Raw genomic sequence first — 25,147 nt, 5'->3', positions numbered from 1 at the left:
TATCTAACTATTTTATCAACTTTTAGACTACTTGTTTTCAAAAAAATATCCGTGACTTCGAGTTTTGTCCGTTTTGAAATGGTTTTTTTTGTCATATCAGTCTCTCCCGCCAATGACAGCTCTCCTTGTCCTTCTAATGCTATTCAAAATACATTTGCTTTATGTTTTCAATTCTTGAGTAAGGGTTTTTACCACTTCGGCGTGCTTTGTTCAGAAATATCAATAATCTTCCGCAGAAGATCAATAATATTCTGCGGATCAATAATTTTATTGAAAAAGAAATATCAATCTTTGCTTTCATCAAAATGCATTACAAGAACCGTATTCCTGTAATGAGCCGTCCCATTAACACTCTAAATAAGGCATAAATGAAGTTAATTAAAAGCTTAATTTCATATCTAATGCTTTTGAGAACTCTGATACTTGTTTTCACAAATAATAACTGATTTTTCTAGTTTGCCCGTTTCAATAATTGTTGTCTTATCACTTTATTTTATCAATGAGAGGTCTCATTAGCTATATGATGAAGTGTAATTGAAGCTATTTAATCATTTCAATGTTTACAACTACTCTGACACAGGCTGTTTACGAAAATTACCAATGATTTTTTGAATTTAGACCGTTCTTAAAGATTTTTTGTTGTCCTGCAATGAATGGCATGTCTCATTAGCTATATTATGATTCGTAATGGAAGCTTTTTGATTATTTGAATGTATATCTAATTAATTTATCAATTTATAGACTACTTGTTTTCAAAAAAATATCCGTGACTTTGTTTTGTCCGTTTTGAAATGGTTTTTTGTCATATCAGTCTCTCCGGCCAATGACAGCTCTCCTTGTCCTTCTAATGCTATTCAAAATACATTTGCTTTATGTTTTCAATTCTTGAGTAAGGGTTTTTACCACTTCGGCGTGCTTTGTTCAGAAATATCAATAATCTTCCGCAGAAGATCAATAATATTCTGCGGATCAATAATTTTATTGAAAAAGAAATATCAATAATCTTTGCTTTCATCAAAATGCATTACAAGAACCGTATTCTTGTAATGAGCCGTCCAATTGACACTCTAAATAAGGCATAAATGAAGTTAAATAAAAGCTTGATTCCATATCTAATGCTTTTGAGAACTCTGATACTTGTTTTCACAAATATTAACTGATTTTTCTAGTTTGCCCGTTTCAATAATTGTTGTCTTATCACTTTATTTCATCAATGACAGGTCTCATTAGCTATATGATGAAGTGTAATTTAAGCTACTTATCCATTTCAATATTCATTTCAACTACTCTGACACAAGCTGTTTGAAAAAATTATCGGTGGTTTTTTGAATTTTGACCGTTCTTACAGATTTTTTGTTGTCCTGCAATCAATGGCAGGCCTCATTAGCTATCTTATGAGGCCTAATTTAAGGTTCTTGATTGGTTGAATGCATACCTTTGGTTTTATTTATGGCTTTATGGTTTTATTTCTTGAGTAAGGGTTTTTACAACTTCAGCGTGCTTTGTTCAGATATAACGATAATCTTCCGCAGAAGATCAATAATATTCTGCGGATCAATAATCTTATTGAAGAAATATCAATAATCTTTGCTTTCATCAAAATGCTTTACAAGAACCGTATCCTTGTAATGAGCCGTCCCATTGACACTCTAAATAAGGCATAAATGAAGTTAATTAAAAGCTTGATTTCATATCTAATGCTTTGAGAACTCTGATACTTGTTTTCACAAATAATAACTGATTTTTCTAGTTTGCCCGTTTTCATAATTGTTGACTGATCACTTTTTGTCATCAATGACAGGTCTCATTAGCTATATGATGAAGTGTAATTGAAGCTATTTAACCATTTCAATATGCCTTTTCAACTACTCTGACACAGGCTGTTTACGAAAATTACTAATGATTTTTTTGAATTTTGACCGTTCTGAGAGATTTTTTGTTGTCCTGCAATGAATGGCAGGTCTCATTAGCTATCTTATGATTCGTAATGGAAGCTTTTTGATTATTTGAATGTATATCTAATTAATTTATCAATTTATAGACGATTTGTTTTCAAAAAAATATCCGTGACTTTGTTTTGTCCGTTTTGAAATTTTTTTTGTCATATCAGTCTCTCCCGCCAATAACAGCTCTCGTTGTCCTTCTAATGTTATTCAAAATACATTTGCTTTATGTTTTTAATTTTTTGAGTAAGAGTTTTTACAACTTCGGCGTGCTTTGTTCAGAAATATCAATAATCTTCCGCAGAAGATCAATAATATTCTGCGGATCAATAATCTTATTGAAGAAATATCAATAATCTTTGCTTTCATCAAAATGCTTTACAAGAACCGTATTCTTGTAATGAGCCGTCCCATTGACACTCTAAATAAGGCATAAATGAAGTTAATTAAAAGCTTGATTTCATATCTAATGCTTTTGAGAACTCTGATACTTGTTTTCACAAATAATAACTGATTTTTCTAGTTTGCCCGTTTTCATAATTGTTGACTGATCACTTTTTGTCATCAATGACAGGTCTCATTAGCTATATGATGAAGTGTAATTGAAGCTATTTAACCATTTCAATATGCCTTTTCAACTACTCTGACACAGGCTGTTTACGAAAATTACTAATGATTTTTTTTGAATTTTGACCGTTCTTACAGATTTTTTGTTGTCCTGCATTGAATGGCAGGTCTCATTAGCTATCTAATGATTCGTAATGGAAGTTTTTTGATAGTTTGAATGTATATCTAATTAATTTATCAATTTATAGACTACTTGTTTTCAAAAAAATATCCGTGACTTCGAGTTTTGTCCGTTTTGAATAATTTTTTGTCATATCAGTCTCTCCCGCCAATGACAGCTCTCCTTGTCCTTCTAATGTTATTCAAAATACATTTGCTTTATGTTTTTAATTCTTGAGTAAGGATTTTTGCAACTTCGGCGTGCTTTGTTTAGAAATATCAATAATCTTCCGCAGAAAAACAATAATATTATGCGGATCAAAAATCTTATTGAGAAAGAAATATCAATAATCTTTGCTTTCATCAAAATGCTTTACAAGAACCGTTTTCTTGTAATGAGCCGTCCCATTGACACTCTAAATAAGGCATGAATGAAGTTAATTAAAAGCTGAATTTCATATCTAAACCTTTGGAGAACTCTGATACTTGTTTTCAAAAATAATAACTGCTTTTTCTAGTTTGCTCGTTTTCATAATTGTTGACTTATCACTTTTTGTCATCAATGACAGGTCTCATTAGCTATATGATGAAGTGTAATTGAAGCAATTTAACCATTTCAATATTCATTTTCAACTACTCTGACATAGGCTGTTTACAAAAGCTAACGATGATTTTTTTTGAATTTTGACAGTTCATAGATTTTTTGTTGTCCTGCAATGAATGGCAGGTCTCATTAGCTATCTTATCATTCGTAATCAAAGCATTTTGATTGGTAGATTGTATATCTAACTAATTTAACAACTTTTAGACTTCTTGTTTCCAAAAAAATATCCGTGACTTCGAGTTTTGTCCGTTTTGAATAATTTTTTGTCATATCAGTCCCTGCCGCCAATGACAGCTCTCCTTGTCCTTCTAATGCTATTCAAAATACATTTGCTTTATGTTTTCAGTTTTGTGTAAGGGTTTTTACAACTTCGCCGTGCTTTGTTCAGAATTATCAATAACCTTCCGCAGAAGATCAATAATATTCTGCGGATGAATAATCTTATTGAAAAAGAAAAATCAATAATCTTTTTTGCTTTCATCAAAATGCATTACAAGAACCGTATTCTTGTAATGAGCCGTCCCATTGACACTCTAAATAAGGCATAAATGAAGTTAATTAAAAGCTAGATTTCATATGTAATGCTTTTGAGAACTCTGATACTTGTTTTTAACAAATAATAACTGATTTTTCCAGTTTGCCCGTTGTCATAATTGTTGTCTTATCACTATATTTCATCAATGACAGGTCTCAATAGCTATATGATGAATTGTAATTGAAGCTTTTTAACCATTTCAATATTCATTTTCAACTACTCTGACAAAAGCTGTTTGCAAAAATTATCGGTGGTTTTTTGAATTTTGACCGTTCTTACAGATTTTTTGTTCTCCTACAATCAATGGCAGGTCTCATTAGCTATCTTATGAGGCGTAATTGAAGCTTTTTGATTGGTTGAATATATACCTAACTGATTTAACAACTTTTAGACTACTTTCTTTCAAAAAAAAATAACCGTGACTTCGAGTTTTGTCCGTTTTGAAATGTTTTTTTTTGTCATATCAGCCTCTCCCGCCAATGACAGCTCTCTTTGTCCTTCTAATGCTATTCAAAATACATTTGCTTTATGTTTTCAATTCTTGAGTAAGAGTTTTAACAACTTCGGCGTGCTTTGTTCAGAAATATCAATAATCTTCCGCAGAAAAACAATAATATTCTCCGGATCAAAAATCTTATTGAGAAATAAATATCAATAATATTTGCTTTCATCAAAATGCATTGCAAGAACCGTATTCTTGTAATGAGCCGTCCCATTGACACTCTAAATAAGGCATGAATGAAGTTAATTAAGAGCTGAATTTCATATCTAAAGCTTTGGAGAATTCTGATACTTGTTTTCAAAAATAATAACTGCTTTTTCTAGTTTGCTCGTTTTCATAATTGTTGACTTATCACTTTTTGTCATCAATGACAGGTCTCATCAGCTATATGATGAAGTGTAATTGAAGCAATTTAACCATTTCAATATTCATTTTCAACTACTCTGACATAGGCTGTTTACAAAAGCTAACGATGATTTTTTTTGAATTTTGACAGTTCTTAGATTTTTTGTTGTCCTGCAATGAATGGCAGGTCTCATGTCTCATTAGCTATCTTATGATTCGTAATCGAAGCATCTTGATTGGTTGATTGTATATCTAACTAATTTAACAACTTTTAGACTTCTTGTTTCCAAAAAAATATCCGTGACTTCGAGTTTTGTCCGTTTTGAATAATTTTTTGTCATATCAGTCCCTGCCGCCAATGACAGCTCTCCTTGTCCTTCTAATGCTATTCAAAATACATTTGCTTTATGTTTTCAGTTTTGTGTAAGGGTTTTTACAACTTCGCCGTGCTTTGTTCAGAATTATCAATAACCTTCCGCAGAAGATCAATAATATTCTGCGGATGAATAATCTTATTGAAAAAGAAAAATCAATAATCTTTTTTGCTTTCATCAAAATGCATTACAAGAACCGTATTCTTGTAATGAGCCGTCCCATTGACACTCTAAATAAGGCATATATGAAGTTAATTAAAAGCTAGATTTCATATGTAATGCTTTTGAGAACTCTGATACTTGTTTTTAACAAATAATAACTGATTTTTCCAGTTTGCCCGTTGTCATAATTGTTGTCTTATCACTATATTTCATCAATGACAGGTCTCAATAGCTATATGATGAATTGTAATTGAAGCTTTTTAACCATTTCAATATTCATTTTCAACTACTCTGACAAAAGCTGTTTGCAAAAATTATCGGTGGTTTTTTGAATTTTGACCGTTCTTACAGATTTTTTGTTCTCCTACAATCAATGGCAGGTCTCATTAGCTATCTTATGAGGCGTAATTGAAGCTTTTTGATTGGTTGAATGTATACCTAACTGATTTAACAACTTTTACACTACTTTCTTTCAAAAAAACAACCGTGACTTCGAGTTTTGTCCGTTTTGAAATGTTTTTTTTGTCATGTCAGCCTCTCCAGCCAATGACAGCTCTCCTTGTCCTTCTAATGCTATTCAAAATACATTTGCTTTATGTTTTCAATTCTTGAGTAAGGGTTTTAACAACTTCGCCGTGCTTTGTCCAGAAATTTCAATAACCTTCCGCAGAAGATCAATAATATTCTGCGGATCAATAATCTTTTTGAAAAAAAAGAAAAATCAATAATCTTTTTTGCTTTCATCAAAATGCATTACAGGAACCGTATTCTTGTAATGAGCAATCCCGTTGAAACTTTAAATAAGGCATAAATGAAGTTAATTAAAAGCTTGATTTCATATCCAAAGCTTTTGAGAATTCATCAATAACAGGTCTCATTAGCTATGTGATGAAGTGTAATTGAAGCTATTTAACCATTTTATTATTCATTTTCAACTACTCTGACACAAGCTGTTTGCAAAAATTATCGGTGGTTTTTTGAATTTTGACCGTTCTTACAGATGTTTTGTTGTCCTGCAATCAATGGCAGGTCTCATTAGCTATCTTATGAGGCGTAATTGAAGCTTTTTTATTGTTTGAATGTATATCTAACTAATTTATCAACTTTTAGACTACTTGTTTTCAAAAAATATCCGTGACTTCGAGTTTTGTCCGTTTTGAATAATTTTTTGTCATATCAGTCTCTCCCACCAATGGCAGCCCTCCTTGTCCTTCTAATGCTAATCAAAATGCATTTGCTCTATGTTTTCAGTTCATGAGTAAGGGTTTTTACAACTTCACTGTGCTTTGCTCAGAACTATCAATAACCTTCCGCAGAACATCAATAATATTCTGCGGATCAATAATCTTATTGAAAAAGAAAAATCAATATTCTTTTTTGCTTTCATCAAAATGCATTACAGGAACCGTATTCTTGAAATGAGCCGTCCCATTGAGACTCTATTTAAGGCCTAAATGAAGTTAATTAAAAGTTTGATTTCATGAGAACTCTGATATTTGTTTTCAAAAATAATAACTGATTTTTCTAGTTTGCCCGTTTTCATAATCGTTGTTTTATCTCTTTATGTCATCAATGACAGGTCTCAATAGCTATATGATGAAGTGTAATTGACGCTATTTAACCATTTCAATTTTCATTTTCAACTACCCTGACACAAGCTGTTTGCAAAAATTACCGATGATATTTTTTCGAATTTTGACCGTTCTTACAGATTTTATGTCATGCGATGAATGGCAGGTCTCATTAGCTGTCTTATGATTGTTAATTAATTTTTTGAATGGTTGATTGTATGTCTAATTAATTTGACAACTTTTAGACTACTTGTTTTCAAGAAAAATCCGTGACTTCGAGTTTTGTCCTTTTGAAATTTTGTTTGTCATATCAGTCTCTCCCGCTAATGACAGCTCTCCTTGTCCTTCTAATGCTATTCAAAATACATTTGCTTTATGTTTTGAATTCTTGCGTAAGGGTTTTTACAATATCGCCGTGCTTTGTTCAGAAATATCAATAACCTTCCGCAGAAGATCAATAATATTCTTCGGATCAAAAATCTTATTGAAAAAGAAAAATCAATATTCTTTTTTGCTTTCATCAAAATGCATTACAGGAACCGTATTCTTGTAATGAGCCGTCCCATTGACACTCTAAATAAGGCATAAATGAAGTTAATTAAAAGCTTGATTCCATATCTAATGCTTTTGAGAACTCTGATACTTGTTTTCACAAATATTAACTGATTTTTCTAGTTTGCCCGTTTTCATAATTGTTGTCTTATCACTTTATTTCATCAATGAGAGGTCTCATTAGCTATATGACGAAGTGTAATTGAAGCTATTTAACCATTTCAATATTCATTTTCAACTACTCTGACAGAAGCTGTTTGCAAAAATTATCGGTGGTTTTTTGAATTTTGACCGTTCTTACAGATTTTTTTTATTAATAGCCGCACATCGATAGCTGAGGCTATTATTTGCCTTCTCTTGGTTTTTTTTTCGTCGTCGCGATTTTTGTTACGAGCATATGACGACAACTTAGACGTGCTTTGTTTAGAAATATCAATAATCTTCTGTGGGTCTTGCTTGCTTGTTGTACTTGGTCGGTAAGATAGTTAGTCTTTTTTACTTAGTCTCAATGAGGACAAGTGTCGTAGTTTTTCTGGTTAAACAAGATTGGAACTATATCATGGTTTTACTGAATAGCTGATGATCGTTTTCTTTTGAGAATCCTTGTTTTCAAATGATAGCAGTTGTTTGAGTTTTGAGCGTATTTTTTTTCTATTTGGTTTTTAGTCTCTGTTCTAAGTTTTGACAGATCTAATGGCTTTTTTGAGACTAAGTTTCGACATTTTCAACCAATTTCTGCCAACTATGCTTCTCGGTTTGGTACTGTGGATTTTTCGCCTGACGACCTAAGAGACATGTAATAGGCATTTCGTAGAGTTTCATCCCCGCCCTTAAAAAAATAGGTTTAAAGTGGAAAGAAAAATTTTGTGGGTTTTTACCTCCTGCCTCTTTTTTGCCCCTACCTTAGATAAACGCCCTATGCTTAATCAAGTGAATACCAAAGCCAACCCATCACCCGGGAAGAATTCAGGAAATGTTTATAATAAGGCTTGAGGGAAGTGCTCGAGGGATTCTTAAATGCAATCGCTTTTTATCAATACACAGTGTCGTCAATGTGTTCCAGTCGTGTCTGCCGAAAAGAAGCAATAAATAGAGCTTTTGCGAGAAGATAGCCGGTCTAGTAAACGCGAGCTTTGTAATACATGTATAGCCCCCGTCGCTGAGACCTGTCTGCAGTTCTACCTTCCGCCTCTGTTCTTAAGTTGATTTTCTTGGTATTTTTTTTTGAATTCTTTTTGTTTTCTCTTTCGCATATAGTCTCTTTACTCTATTAATTTTTTCCACCCTACGGTGTTTCCAAGCATTGTGTCTCTCGAGACTTTTATTGGTCGCAACTTCTGGTTTTTCATAGTTCGAAGAATTTGAATTGTATTGGGATTTGTCTTAAGATTTGTTCACACATTTTTGACTTTTTTCAGAGAAATGAGATTAGACTATTGTTTGTCACACTGGGGTAGTAACAGGGGAGAATAGCGAGTAATCTTAAGGTTTGAAACATTGCCTTAAAGCTGGTTTTCAAGTTGAGTGGAAGTATATTTTAAGACATTTTTGTTTCTCACTGTGCTTTTTGTCGTGCTTTTATCAACAAAGAGCAGGTATCTGTTTAAGTGCTTTTAAACGAACTTTAACTGGTGCAATTATACTAGCCGAGTGATCTTAATTATGCGTTTTTGTCTGACCGATTTTCCATCTCATGCTGTTAAGTTTTTGACCTCAAAAACGGGAAACGAGTAATGCACGTAGCGCTCGAAGTGGCTGAAGCTTTACGCTGTACTAGTCTCTAGTGTGTGATGCATCGAAACTGTTGAGGAGACATAAATTCGTGGTGTGAAGGGTGGTTCTTAGCGTTTGATGCCGCCCCTCAGTCAACTCCTCCCCCAAGTCACCCCTCCTCGTCACTCCCCGTCCACCCTCCTCCACCTGGTGATTTAGACCCCCTCTCTTATCCACCTCCTCAATGGATCACCACTCGGCTCACCCACACTCCTCCTGATGCTAACTAACATCGCTAATCCTCAGCTTAGCTGCCGGTCTTTTGGGAGCAATTAGCCCGTCGTTAGTCATGTTTCTATGACTTGAACACATGTTCTTTTATTGCCCTATCTCAATAATGACTGGTCTCATTGGCTCTCTAATGATACAGATTTGGAGCAATTTAACAGTTTCAATTCTTATCTAAAGTTTTTAGTGACTTCAACACAACCATATGATCTCGCTCTGCAGCTCAATTTGTGCGCGTGATATCATTTGTTTCGGCTTCTCTGTAGGTTTTCAGGCCAATAGTGTGATAAATTTTTGAGGATACATGAATCACTCGATGAAATTATTTGAGAATGGTAACCAACAGAAATTAAACAGAGCTCTCCCAATCTATGGAAGCAAAATGGTAATTTGATCTCATATTCTGCATAGCAGCTTTCTTTTGTCTTTGGTTCTGGTGGTTTTTGTTAACTACGGTGTCTCAACAGTCTATCTACCGGCTATGTTGATTCCCTGTTTCGAAAAACAATTGCAAAACAAGTTTTATGAATTAATTTTCATTTTGGGTATCATAAAAATTAACCAACTTCAGAATTGAAAGAATTGGGGTCTTAAAAGTTTCGATCCTGTTAAGTTCAAGGGTGGTATTTCTATAGAAGAGGAAACTTAATCTCAATTATTCGATAGCCAATTGAAGGAACAATATTTCTTTCTTTGGCGAAATGCAAATTTAATTTGACCGCAACGTCAGATTTGATTTAACAAGAGAAGTAAAGGGGGTGAAATAACTTTTTCAATCATTTTTTATTTTTATATCGAGTTCGTCTTTTTCAATCAGTTCTCTTAAAAATTAATTTTATTTATGGGTGCATCTCAAGTGGGTGCTTTTTATACATGGGTGCGTTTTATACTTATTCGTAAATATTTATCAGGTTATCGACGCCTACAAAGATCTCAAAGTTGACCACGAACCCCTAACTCTAATCCCACCGGAATTCGAGACTCCGTTACCCCACTGTCAACCTGCAGTATTCCCACCCACCTTCAGAGAGGTAGATCCACCTGCTCTGGAACTGTTCAACCTGGACGAGGAATTCAGTTCTTCTAGATCTCGATTAGCCACTGCGTACAACAAGTGCACAGAGGACGACTTGCAGTACTTCATCGAAGAATCGGGCGATATTTGCGGAGTTCTTGACAAGATTGGATCGGCTTCTGGGGAGAACAGACCAAAAAGGGTTCTGGAATACATGTTCAAACAGATTGTAGCCTTCAAGAAGACTGGCTCATTAGGAAACGATGATTCGATGCTGCAACAAAGTGGCGGTGGAAACAACCTAATACTAGACTAACATTGATGCCAGAGTTCTGAATAGATATGCAATAGAATCCCTTGAACGATGATTCTCCTGACATTAAAATGTATGTTTCAAAATAATTACGGACATGTTGTATAGTGTAAATGCGTTATAGTATGTACAAAGTGTATAATTTAACTCATGTGATCACAACTTTTTTCGCAGCAACGTTAAGATGTTATTTCATCAATTACTTTTGCAGAGCCTGAGGTAATTGTGACCATATCTGCGATAAACGATGATAGCATTTAATTCACATTCTTTACACGGTAGAAAATAATAGATTTGGGCACGAAGCAAAATTAACGGGCATTTGTTATATTTTTGAAAGGCTCGCTGAGGCAAATATGATTGACGCAGTTTCCGTATCCAATCAATATATCTGCGGACAGATTCATTTCTTGATTACGGTCAAATTTAACACAGCTCAACTATTTTTTTTTGTATTGCTGCAAATGTGATTGAGGATGTCACTGACATGTTATCTGGACGCCAGAGAAAAACAAAAAACCATTTTAATCTTTACAAAAACAAGGATGCTCGTTAATGTGCGTTCGCACATGATGTTCCGACCCGGGCTCATCTACATTTTTGACTTAATTGTCAACCTCATGATGAGATAATTAAAAATGGATGTTTGAGTTTTAAAAAATCGTTACAAAACAGAACTACTAATTGAATTGCATAATACCATGCCGCATTACAGCGCTCACAAGATCTGCCAATAGAAAGACTACGAGAAAACAACAAAAACTAAGCAAAAAGCAAAAAATTTTCAGCGAATGTGCTAAAAGAAGGGGAAAAAGAAACAAATATTGACCTCTCACAAAATTTTATGAAAACGCATTTTTCCAACAAACAAAACATGAGTTACGACTTCACATCAATGGAAAAATAGTTTTTGAATTACAAGAAATTGGAACCTCTCAATGATGAGAATAAATTACAAGCTGACGAAAACAGCAAAAACTGAACCGAAAAGAATAAAAATTCTTTGAACAAAGAATATCGTAAACTTTAATACTATTCGCTATAAACTGAGTGCATTGAGCAACATCATTCATTCGATCCTCAATTAGAAGCCTATGAGACCAGTCAGCATTGTATGAGTACATGAAGAATTAAAAAAGAGGCAAAAACAGCAAACTCAAAAAAAATTGAGCGAGAAAAGTGTCGAAGCCAAAAAAGGAATTTTAGGTAAAAATTTTTCTAATATCAAATAAATTTGTAGCAGCAATGGGTTTCTTCTATTTTTAACAGTATGACTTCAAAAAATCAACAAGTACGAACATATATAATAAAACCACGAAATTATATAATAAAACCACGAAATATGAACATATATAATAAAACCATATAATAAAACCACGAAATTTATATATATGCATATATAATAAGCATGAACATATATAATAAAACCACGGATATATTTAATAAAACCACGCAATAAAACCACCAAATAGCTTTCATCAGAAGACAAAAAATACGCTAAGTTATGTCTCAATGAGAAGGCAAGGATGTTTTTCAATCATAGGTCATCAATAATCAATAGAACATCAAAATAAGTCTTATGATTATGAAAACAACAACAAATACACACAAAAACCAAAAATTCAAAAGAAAAGCGAGAGTAGAAAGTGTCTAAGCCATTTTAACAAAAAGCTTTTCTCTTAAAACTTTATCTAGGATCCATTGGACGTCTTCTATAAACCAATGGGAACTATCAATATTCGGTTAATAAGATTTCAAAGGGAACCAAAATTACAAAAAAATAATCAAAATTTTTTTAAAAAATTGAAAACTCATTGAAAGTCATAAAACCAATATCTTAAATTGAAAAATTACACTAAAAGTCAACAAAATCATGCCAAATATTCCGTGTTCACACAAAACTTCAATCCTCGATAACTTCTCGGAAAAAACGAAAAAATCTTTTTAGTTTCGAATTTTACGCTGGACGAGCTTTTCAATGATATCACTCACCTTTCTCTATGATGAGTATAATGATCGGCCAAAATTGTCCGAACAAAAACCCATTTGGGTAGATAGTTCCTCCCCCCACAAGTGGGGTCGGAACAAGTGCCATCGAAAAAATAGTCGGTATAATCATAATTCAAATTAATTCTCTTCCAAATTTAGAATCAGATAATTTCATATAACCCCAGACCAAATTAATTCTTCTCTTTCAAACAAAGATTTTAGCAATGAAATTAATCCTCTGTTCACTTTACGATCTGATTTTTTAGCTTGATCGATTTTGTCTGACTTTTTTCCTCAAAAACGGGATAAAAAGATAAACCCCTTGATAATTAAGTCACTGAGTTCTATCTTAGAGCTCTACCAGTTTTTATAACGTCCATGCCCTCCAATACCCCGCACCAAACCCTCCCAGTACTGTTAACACCCACTCGGCACAAGTCCCTCACTCTATCCGCGCAAAAAAACTTGATACATCCCTTTTTTTTGTGCTGCCTCGCTTGCCCTGTCTTAAGCGTAAGCTAACCCCACTAAGCCAAAGCTAGCTACTATCGAAGTCAACTGCTAACCAGTTTTGTGGAAGGAGTTCGCTCGAAATTTGATAGATGGGAAAAAATCTCGAAGCATTCTTTAAAGCAGTTGATCATGAGTTTTAAGATTTCTTCTGTGCCCTAAAAATCATTTCACTGATTGGGGCGTGTCTATATGAATATCTTGAGAGACATAAATTTAATAGTCCTGTTACATGACTAAGATTTTTCAAACCGGATGGTTAACTTGTAAGTTATACTGAAATTACAACTTTTACTCTCCCCAGCCAAGTAAACAGTGTTCAATGATAATTTTCAATTGTTTCTTGAATCAATGTTGCTTCAATTTGGCGAAAAATGGAAAAAGCGTGGCTTTTTCTTGATCATTTTGTTCGCATTTTTTAATTTGACTATTTCTACAGTTAAACTTGTTCTTTCAAATATTCAAGCGCTATTAGATTCATTAACAAAGTTTCGTCCTTCAAATCAGTTCCTGCTACATACTCAAATCTTGCAAGATGTTCCAATTATACTGAACGGCAAAAGTAAGTTAGCATCACTTATTTTCGCAAAGTAAAAATTCAATTTTTGAAGCAACATTACTCCAACTTAAAATCAGATCCCCTGCACTAGTCATCTCGTCTACCGACGAAGTTAAAATAAAACGCAACGTTTACTTACGAGAAATCCCAATGTAAAGTTGATGATCTACATCCAAGTTTCATAGTTAACAGAAATGTGTAACATGATCACAGTTTTCGCTCAAAGGTTTAACACATGCAAATTTAATCATAGCTGAACAAATCTGAAAACATCACAACTTGTGGCAACTTTCTTTTTTCTGTGAAACTTGGATGAAGTTCATCAACTTTTGTCGGAATTTCTCGTAAGTGAACGTTGCGTTTTATTGGAAAATCATGGGTAGACGACAGGAATGCTATAGAATCAATTGTGCAAAAAAATAGAAATTTAAGTTGAAAGTTGGATTTTAAGTTGGAGTAAAGTTGCCTCAAAAATTGAATTTTTTCTTTGTGAAAATAGTGATGCTAACTTACTTTCAGTATAACTTTAAGTTGGAATTTTTAGTAGCCGCCGTTAGCCTCTCAACGGCTATTATTTGGGCGCTCTTTTTTAAAAAATTGGCTTTACCTTTTGATCACGTTTTTCGTTTTACATAAGTCACGATTTTCACGTTTGACTTCTGACTTACTTCACTCACTGTTTCAACTGAATGGATTTTAAATTCTTTCACGCATTCAATTACGCAATGTAATGAATACTGTCAACTCAAAAGATCGAAGGAGGAGATAAAGCGCGGTCATTAAGTCATTGAGAATTAGGTTATCAAAGTTCATTAGAGTGTTTGCTAGCTGACATTGGCATCAAGGTTATTAGCTTTCAGTTTGGAAGCTGAATTAAGTATAGTTTTAGAATCCAACTGAAACCGTCCGCCGAATTAGAACTTTTTGACACTGAAAAAAAATCAGAAAAAAATTCGGTCAATTTTCTTTTTGTTTCAATCCCGATGTACATCAAGCGCGTCCACGGCGGCTATGTTCCTGTAATCTGCCGACTATGTTTACACTGTGAGAACTTGCATGTTTCAATCAGCAATTTAGTGTGTATGAATGCTTGTTCGAATAATTGTTATCTCTAAGTTGTTTGTAAGTCGATTTATTCACTGTTTTAAAACATATCTCTAGTCTAATCATTTGTTAAAAGAGCACGTCTAAGTTTCACGTTGTTGGACAAAAGAGTCAAGTTTTTGTTGCAATTTTGGAGGTTTTTGAATCATCATGAAAGTTGCAATAACATTGGCAACATGCTGCAAGGGCACAAAGGGGGCATCAAGGGTTTTCGGAGGCATCAATTGGTTGAAGTCTTTTGTCATCTTCTTTGAAATTGGCTCTGAAACTGTAGGCTGATATGTTGTCAATATGGTCAGTACATCAATTTGTGGGAAAAGGGTAACTCACGTTGCCTAAAACCGGAGCGAGAAAAGTCGAAAAAAAACTACGGAGAAAAAACGCGTGCGAGACCGGAAACGGAGCGAACGAACGTGCCGTAAGCCCTTTTTACCTTTACGACTCGTGTTTCTCCATCTCGTCCTGGCGTTGTCTCCATGACTCTTCCCAGTGGCCAAATGCCTCTTGGTGTTTGGTCTTTCAACACCCAAACAATGTCGTCCACTTTGAGAGGTCGATCGTTGCTGTTTGACCATTGCGACCGTCGGCTAAGCGTTGGCAGATACTCTTTAACCAAGCGTCGCTATATATGCAGCTTCTGCGTGTTCTTCCATGTCTTCAAGCTTGCAGGTTGCTGGTCTCCAAATTATCCTGGTGGCAAGCTATTGAAGGGACGCTGGATAAGAAAGTGGTTTGGAGTCAAAGGTTCCTCGTCAGGCTGCTCATTGAGGATTGATACTGTTTCCACCATAATTGAGGATTGATTCTGTTTCCACCATAATTGTTAGGAAAGTGTCAAAAGAGAGTCTTCTGGATCCTAGAATGAGGAGGAGCGTTCTTTTGGCGCTCTGGATCAAACGCTTCCAGACACCGCCAAAATGAAGGCCGTATGGGGGATTGAATTTCCACGTTGTATTGGCTACTGCTAAAGCTTTGTAGATTCTGTCATTGTCCAAGGCTTTAACAGTTTTCTTCAGTTCTTCAGAAGCGCCAATGAAAGTTTTCCCGTTGTCGCTGTAGAGAAGTTGGGGCTGGCATCGACGACTGCAAAATCTTCTGAAGGCATTGAGAAACGTATCTGTATTGATGTCTGGACACGTTTCTAAGTGAACTGCTCGCGTCACCATGCATGTAAATATTAGACCATAATGTTTTTCTAAAATGCATTTGGAATCTTCAATGTAGAAGGGTCCAAAGAAATCTACAGCAGAATTAGCATAGGGGAACTGTGTTTTTGCTGTTGGAAAACGAAAACTAGGTAATGGTGCCATAATTGGTTGAATGTTTTTCGTGTCAAAGTGTCGACATAAGAAACAATGAAACCGTACGCTTGCTAACGCTTTCCGAAGGCCAATCACATGGTAACGTTGTTGAAAGAATGCTTTTGTTGGTTCTGTGGACTTGTGAACACATGTTTGATGGGCATGTTCCAAGTACAAACGAACAATTTTGTCCTTGGCGTGTAAAATTATTGGACGTTTTTCCAAATGCAGTTGTGTTGGTGCATACTGAAATCGACCACAAGATCTGAGTAATCCGTCCTCATCCAACAGCGGATTTAAGCATCGTATTTTGCACCTAGAATCTAGTTTGATTCCACGTTGTAAGGAATTAACGGTCGAATGGAAAAAACTGTCCTGAGATAATTCCAGGAGATAATTTCTTGATAATTGAATGTCTTCAGTTGTGTATTGGTGATTGTTCGTTCGCATTTTTTTGCACGATTAATTAGGTTGAAAACTGTTGCAACTGTCAGAAGAAGTTTGTTCCATGTTGAGAAATTACTCGGATCGACTATAGGTTTAATTGTCTTGGGACTTCTCGTGACTGCCGCACATGTTGCGCGTGGTTTTGTTTATCTCATTCCAGGTCGACTCGCTTTGGCAAAGAAATTGGGGTGGATCTAACCATTTCTGCTGAATTTCGTTTGTCTCAAGACCGCGAGTTCCGTGATCGGCGGGATTGAGATAAGTTGAGATGTGATGCCATTGCTGGGGTGAAGAACTTTTATGAATTTCTCGCAATTTGTTTGAAACAAAAACGTTTTGCTTCTTATTTGAGTCTATCCAGTCCAAAACTACTTGACTGTCCGAACAGAGAAAAATTTGGTCGAATGTCAGTGTCATTTATCTTTGGATCAGTTGTAGAAGGCTCACTCCTATAACAGCGGCTTCTAGTTCCATTTTTGGCACACTTATTTGTTTAATGGGAGCAACTTTGCATTTTCCCATGAGAAAACATGCTTGTGGCGGAGTGGTTTGACTATTGGTTGTACGGAAGTAAGCAACGGCTGCCATAGCTGCCATTGAGGCATCCACAATTATATGAAGTTGGCTGCTTGTGATTTTACTGAAATTTTGAACAGTTCTTGGTATTCGGATTTCGGGCATGGCAAAGTAGCTGTTCAGAACTTTCTGGAGGTCATGGTGTAGTTCATGTGGTATCAAATCATCCCATTTTCTTCCAAGTTTCCAAATCTGCTGCAAAACCATTTTGATTCTAATTGTCAGGGGAGACAACAGACCGAAGGGATCGAAGATTGAAGATACCAAACTGAATATTTTCCTTTGTGTGTACACTGTTGCATCTTTAGGAAATTGTTGTAGGGGAAACATGACAAAATCGTCAGTTGTTATGTTCCATTTTTGACCAAGGACTCTTATGATCTCTTTTGTTTCGTCTTTGTCGTCGGAAGAGATTTCAGCGAGATTTCAGCGTCGGAAGAAATTTTGTTAACCTGAAGCCACCATTTTTCAGGCATCTTGTTGTCTGTGATATGACTTCTTTGGCTTCTGAAATTGTTGGCAGGGACTGGATGTAGTGGTGTTTAGTAGTCATCCATATAAAAGTGGTGTTTAATAGCGTTCAAGGCGGCTGGAAATTCACTTTTGTTGTCTTCTGCACGTTTATTGAGCACATAAATTGCGCAAAATGGTAAACATGTTGCGCCAAAGATTAATCTAGTGAATTGGAATTGTCGAATGGAGTTGTCTATCATCCAAAGGAAACGAAGAGCAGACTGGTCTTCTTGTCTCACGGCAATCTGCATAAACATTCCTTCGATGTCTGACAAAACAGCAACCGGGTGTTCTCTGAATCTCAACAGCACTCCAACTAGGTTATTTAGCAAATCAGGACCAGTTAGAAGATTTGAGTTCAGTGATTCACCGCGGAATTTTGATGCTGCGTTGGCAACTCTTCTCACTTTTCCGGTTTTGATTGGATTAGTGACTGGATGATGAGGTAAGTACCATATTGACTCTGGGGGTGGTGCTTGCATTTCGACTGGCTTGACAAAATTTTTATCCAAGTCTGTTTGGAGTGTCTGGTTGTACTTCTGATTGAGACCGGGATCGTTTTGTAGTCGTTTTTGTAGACTTTTTAGTTGACTGACTGCTGAGAAATAGTTATTCTGGAGTTTCTTTACAGGTTTCCAAGGAAGGCCAATCTGATATCTTTCACCGTTGTGACAGATTGAGTTTTCCATTGTTTGCACTGCTAATTGGTCTAGTGAGCTGTCTTCATTCTGTTCGTGTAATGTACCTTCAGCTTCTATTTTCCAGAATCTTTGAACCAATTCGTCCAATGGTTCTTCTTCAATGTCTTTCCGGCAGACATGGTAAATGAATGGTTGGCGAGGGGACTTGTTTGCGTTCATTGTTTTAGGAGATAGCTCGTACTCTCCAGCGAGAGTCCAACCAAGCTTTGTTTTTACGCTAATGGCCGTTTTTTGCTACCTTGGATTACGTCGACTGGATATGTGAAGGCAAACGTATTGACACCAAGGAGGGCGCCTATTGCACCGTTGGCTATGTCAGGGAAATAAATGTGACTAAGTTCCTTGAAGGTGTCGCACAATTGATTGAGTTCAAGAACGTTAGCGGGTGATACATTGAGACATGGCGTGCTATAGGCTCTTGCAATGCTGAAGTGTTGATTGATTTTGTCATAAGGCGTTACTGTCACTGTTTCACTAATTTTGGACAGTGGCATTTCATGTTCAGTGTTTAGGTACTGCAGAGTTGTTGATGCTTGTGCTTAGCAGGGAAGCTCAAGAAAGCTAGTAACTTTATCCAGCAGGAAGGTGAACTGGCTTCCGGGGTCAATCAAGGCGTAGGTATCAAACACTTTATTTCCGTTTACAAATGAAACTGGTATTAATTGTAGTTGTTCATACCATTCAGGAGGAGGAATTGTATTTCGGTTGATACTGAAGTTTTGGGTCGGATTCGAAGCATTCAAACGGGCGCGTTGAATATTTTGTTGCTGTGATTGTCTTTTACAAGAAAACGATTGACCGTATCTTGTCTGCTGGTTCTTTGTACTGCTGACAGTGTCAGTACTTTTGTTTTGATTTTGTTGTTGAAAGGATGGCTGTGTTTGGGGGCTTGCTAGATTTTATGTCGGCTGATTGGGATTGCTTGTTGAGAAGGCAGCGGTGGGCCGCTTAATTTGTTTCGAAGGATCATGCAAAGTTGTGTGGTGAAATCCTTTACATGTTTGGCATCGTTTTGTGGACGGACATGACTGCTTAAAATGTTTGTTGCTTAAACAGTTCGAGCAAGGATTGTTCTTGCTCACAATGTCATACCTTTGGTCTGGCGCACATTTCTGGTATTCAGGGCATGTTGCGAGTATGTGACTTCCTTTGCATTTCTCGCATGACTTGTTTGACTGATCAACATCTTTACGCGGAGGAAAAGGTGGTTGACCATGCTGTTTTGCGGGGCGACTTGAGTGCAATGAATTCGGTTTTCAATTGTTTTGTGAATTATTAGAAAATTGATTCACAGCATTGCTGTTCCTATTATCATTGTTGTTGTTAAATCTGCTAATGCTATTACTGTTTTGACCGAAAGTGTTTCAATTATTAAACGGCTTATGAACATTTTCTCTGTTGATTTTGTCGTATACTTGGGCCTGTACTTCATGCCATTTCTGAAAATCAGAGACGGTTGGTTGATTTCCAATTGATGTTATTGTATACTCTGTCCATTTTATCAGAATATTATGTGGAATTTTTTTGCCTTTTTCATCAACGTTGAACTTTGCAAGTCGGCTTTGAAGCCTAAATATTCAAAAGCTTGCACTAATCGTTTGAGAAAAGAAGAAAAAAAATACGAAACTCTGTTTGTTGTAGTCATTGTTCGGACACCAGACTTCCAGTTGATTGATGAAAGCATTCACAACAATGCTGGGATCTCCAAAGTGATCCATGAGCTCTTTCAAAGCAATCGCGTAGTAAGCTGGGTCACACGAGTAAGCTTGAATTTTTTCTTTGGCTTTTCCTACGACCGAGTTCTGTAAGTATGTTATACGGTGTGTATCCGTAAGGCTAGTATTACTGTCAACTAGGTTGAAAAAATTGTTTATCCACTCATGGTATTTCAGTGGGTTACCATTGAAATTTGATATTGTTATTGGTGGAAGTTTTATGGAATTTTTGTTTGTGGTTTGTAAATTAAAATTATTTTCAAACGGGATTGTTTCTGTTTGTATTTCAGTTCGTGGCTGAAACAGTTGCTTTCCAGAAAGACCAATTTGGAATTTGTTTCGAATTTCCCGAAATGTTTGGTTGGCTAATATGTTGAGTAAAGGGGGGAAGAATGGCTGTTTGGTAGTTTGTAAAGGGATTTTCCGGAGTAAGCGGACAATTAGGTGGCTGAGATGATGTACAGCCAACAAGGTTGGTACCTTGGTTGTTGAGTTTTGTATTGGAGGGGAAACCAATTCCATCGTTTGGTTCTTCCGTTCGATTTCCATTGCTAAAATGAACTCCAGTTGGGTAAAGTGGGCTCTGAAATTGTTGGGAAACGTTTGTTTGCGCTACTGTTGGGAGCGACATTGCTGACGCCAATTTTCCGCTGTTCTGGTTTTCACTTATCGGAACAGCTGAAAATTGAGTGTTTGAAACAGTTTGAGCAGTTGCACTTTGATTGTTGTCAAAATGTAGGGGATTGTGACGACTGTCTTCGTAACAATATGGATTTGGCGTGGTCTCATTTGTCACTCTATTTGTTCCTTTTTCTGAATGAAATTGACGCTGAAGCATTTGCTCATTCAAATTGCATAAACTTGATTTTCGGTATTTATTGGTTTTGTTAATTGAGCAATTATGTTGAAGTGAGTTTTGTAAATCTAATGCAAAACGTTGTATGCTTTGATCTTCTCTTTTGTTATTTAAGGGAACAGAAGACTTTTCTTTTGGTCTAACTGTGGCATTTGCTGATTGATTCATTGGCAATTCGGGCAATGTAATCCGCTTTGAACTAGAGAACTGGTTCAATTCTTCAATTGATGAGTGAATTAATTCCGGCTGGTTATCAATAGATTCAACAGGAAATAAGACTGCAGTTTGATTCATTGGAATGGAGGGTTGTTGAATTGAAGCAAACTGGTTGAAAGTGTTCTCTTACTCTCTGGGAACAACGTTGTGTTCTGGGGATTGAAGATTACTCAAGACAAATCTGTCCTGAATGTTTGCTCTGGATAATAGGGTTGATGCTGGTGTTGGGGCTGCTAACAACGCCATTGATTGATTTATGTGTTCAACCGTCGTAAAATTTTCTACTGATTCTTCAGTCAATTCTCTAGTATCCTGCTCAAATTGTCTGTGCTCTGAAAGAATTTGGAGAGAAGGATGGGTTTATTTTCTCCTTGCGGAAGGAAAAACGATGGTTTCGCCGGTCTTGGGGGCACTGGAGGGGAGACATCGCTGGCAGGGTTCTTTACTGTCATGTTGTTTTGCTCTGAGTTTTGGGAAACTGGTGTCAATCGATGCGACTCGAGCTGTCTTTTTGAGGACTCTGAGACGCAGCTGATGTCATCGCGCACTCGAGTTGATGATTGACTCAATTGACCATCATCGTCGAGACTGTTGACTTCTAGTTCCAATTTTTCTAGACGAGAGATGAAGTTCGATTGACGTTTCATGACTGAGTTTATGCTACTAGAGCTTACTTTTCTCATCATGATGCTGTCAAGGTTTGTCTTCAGCTCTTCAACGCTCTCCTTGATTTTGTTGATCAACAAAGAAAGAGTGCGGAAGCTTTTCCTCTGCTCAAAGGATGTCTGTAAGAGATCAAGCTGATTTTTCATGTTGAGCTCAGTCATTTTGAACTTGTTCAATGCGTATTGCAACTTCTGGCTGTTTTCTTTTGTCATCTTGATGAACCGGCTGTAGTCAACTCGTAATGGTTCTGTCGTATGTAAAGTAAAGGTAAAAATGGCTCAAAATTTTCTGAGCGACGACTTCTTTGGTAAATTAAAAAACCTCTTAAGTTTATGTAGGCTAATCAGCCTAGCTCTTTTCGTTCAAAATTAGCGACGCAACTTTTCACAAAAACAGGAATCCTAAAGGTGTTTTTTTGGTGCTAAATCTAGCTAAAACTTTCTTCAAAAAAAGGAAAAACTAAGCGTTCGCGCGTGTGTACCGTTGATTTGTTGAACAGGACCAAATAATTGCTTTCAATTTTTTTTATATGACTTCGCAACGATTCTTCTGTAAATTTTAGTTCTCTTTTTATCACAATCAAGGTACCAGAAAAAATTTTACTGAAGTGTTTTCTCTTTTTTTGTGTGTGGAGTTTTAGGAACAAATAAAACCTAAAACCAAACAAACTAAATCAATATTGATACTTCTTCAAAATAAGTTAAATTTTTTTAGAATTTAAAATGCGGTGCGACCAGGCAACGTGAGCTACAGACAAGCAGAGAAAACTGGTTGCTTACAAGCTGGGTCTACTTTGAGGCTCTTTTCCAAGAAATTCTGTTTTGCGATTCTTATGAAGTTAAGGACAACTGCTACCATTTAACTGCTTGTATTTGTTTCTGGATATTATCTGCCACCTATGAATTGCTCATCTTTACTTTGGCGACTACTGCGACCCAACGGAAACACACTCCTCTTCAGTTGGTGACTACTGAGACCAAAGGGGGAAAAGGGACTTCTTTCGGCAACTTCTGAGACCGCGGACAAAAAAGAAGAGACGTTTGAGTTTTCCGACTCAAAGGGACTATATGCGTGAATGAATTTGAGTGGAGAATTATTCGACAGCTTTTGATTTACTTCTTTTTGAGAAAAGAGGAAAATAGATCTTATCTTCTCTTTTTATTTCTCTTTAGAAGGTATGTTCAGTGTATACTACTCAATTAACTAGATGCGCGGCTAGTAGTATGCAAAATGAAAACAAAATAAGTGTAAATGTCGGGTTTTCTTAGGAAAGCTTCCTACCCCATTAACTAGGCTCGCGGCTAGTAGTATGCAATTAAGATCAAAGAAAACACAAACCTCTTTGTAGGTTTTTTTTTGTCAGAAGCTTTTCAGTAATTTTCTGTCTGTTCTTTTCGGTTTTCCAGAATGGTTATATAGTTTTTCAGCTTGTTTTGTAATGAACTGCGCAGGTATATAAAATAGCTTTTTTTGAAAATTGATTGATTTTTTCTTTAATAAGAAAAAAAAACGTTAAAAAAACGTTTTTTGATTTTTATATAACAGAGAAACAATTTTGCCACTGTTCTGTTGCTTCTTTGCAGTTTTGTAAGGGGATGAAATAAATTTTTAAACAAACAGAAGGAGCTATTTTGAACGCTTTCTTGTTATCTACTGAAAACTGCCAATAAACATTAGAAAAATGTTTTCTTAGTTTTTTAATTAAAAGAAGCAAATTTCAAGTTGCCTCTTTATAAGTTTGTATATTCAATCATCTGATTTTGAAGCTTGTTTCCCAACAAAACCAGGGGGGCTAATCAATGGGTTTCAGTGGAACTATTAAATGTTTTATTCAAATCGTTAGGAAAACGTTTTTTGAATTTTTTGATTCAAAGAATTTTGATTCAATTTGATTCAATTCAATATTTGAATTTTGATTCAATTCAATATTTGTCAAAATTGAGTTGCTTCTTTACAAAATTGCGAAATCGATAAACTGATTTTGAAGCTTATTCTTCAACAAACCCAGGGGGGTAATCAAGCTAATCAATGGGTTTTTTGGATTTATTAAAAGGTTTTCCCTAAAACGTTAGAAAAACGTTTTTTGATTTTTTGTAGTCAAGGAAGCAAATTTTGTCAAAATTGAGTTGCTTCTTTACAAAATTGCAAAATCGATAGATTGATTTCGAAGCTTCTTTTCCAACGAACCCAGGAGGGCTAATCAATGGGTTTTGGATTTAATAAAAAGTTTTCATTAAAACGTTAGAAAAACGGTTTTTGATTTTTGACGCTCAAAAAAGCACTTTTGCGACTTTCTCATTTTTTGAGCAAAAATTTTACATAAGGTGTTCAACCAAAATAAAGTTGATTTTAAGTCCAACTGAAGTGTTCTATTCAAATAAAAATTTTACTTTCATGTAGATTTTTTGCGACAAATTGAAAAAATTGTTTTTGAGTTTTTCCGATGCAAAAAACGCTATATCGTTTTTCGGGCAATTTGTGGTTTTTTTTCGTTAATTGCTGACTTGTAGTTGCTCACGGCTATTTCTTTCATAAATCATCTACCAAAGGCTCGTTGGGGGACAATTTTTGTGTGTTTGAGATTTTTTGTCGCAAAAAAAATCACTTTTTTTTGGATACGTCTAACCGGGGAAAGGACTTCTAAGGTGACGTCTGGAACCTCGGGCGATCATCTCTTGGTGACGTCTGTAACCAAAAAAAATGTCAGGCCTTCTTGGTCGGGTGACGTCTGAAAACCCTTGAAAAAAAAACTCTTCGTCTTTGGTTGGCTCGTCTGCAATAAGAAACTCTTCCTCTGTCGTAGTGTTGGATATTAGTCTTGGGGTGTGCTCATGCCCCCTCTTTGTTTCAAAATAAATTGAATTTAATTCAGAAGGTTTTATGTCCGTATTATCAAGGCGGATGGTCGCCAAAATTATGTTTTAAACCATATCTCTAGTCTAATCATTTGTTAAAAGAGCACGTCTAAGTTTCACGTTGTTGGACAAAAGAGTCAAGTTTTGTTGCAATTTTGGCGGTTTTTGAATCATCTTGAAAGTTGCAATAACATTGGCAACATTCACTTTGAGTACAAACTCGCTTGACTCTGAAGTTAAATATCATGACAAGAAACTCGTTGTTGTACGGACCTTCACGCCTCAATCCTGAGCAAAATAAACAGGAGCTTATCGAAAGTGATTAGTTAAATATTCAGACGTAAAGGGCGCAGAAAAAGATCTGTTAAATTATTCTTTTACTGCGGTAATTTTGCAGTGTGGATGAGCAGCAAAACAATATTGGCTTGATCAAACTTGACAATGATGGAGGTTTTGATATATCTATGGACTACGCAAAGTGATTCCCAGTCAAATC

General features: G+C 35.7%; 1 protein-coding gene across 1 annotated transcript in view; it reads left to right on the top strand.

Annotated features, from left to right (window-relative positions):
• The window catches only part of LOC142349013 (intraflagellar transport protein 52 homolog), a 28,071-nt gene extending 17,266 nt beyond the window's left edge, over nucleotides 1-10,805 (top strand). Inside the window, exon 4 of the mRNA XM_075400412.1 lies at nucleotides 10,227-10,805. Coding sequence (XP_075256527.1) covers nucleotides 10,227-10,646 — 420 coding nt within the window. The 3' untranslated portion in view covers nucleotides 10,647-10,805. The remainder of the gene's footprint in view (nucleotides 1-10,226) is intronic.
• Nucleotides 10,806-25,147: the final 14,342 nt, after the last annotated feature.

This window comes from Convolutriloba macropyga, chromosome 11 (genome assembly GCF_964194025.1).
Source record: "Convolutriloba macropyga chromosome 11, txConMacr16.3, whole genome shotgun sequence".
Classification (NCBI taxonomy): Eukaryota; Metazoa; Xenacoelomorpha; order Acoela; family Convolutidae; genus Convolutriloba; species Convolutriloba macropyga.
The sequence above is the reverse complement of the archived record's forward strand: the minus strand, read 5'-3'. Positions and strand labels throughout refer to the sequence as shown.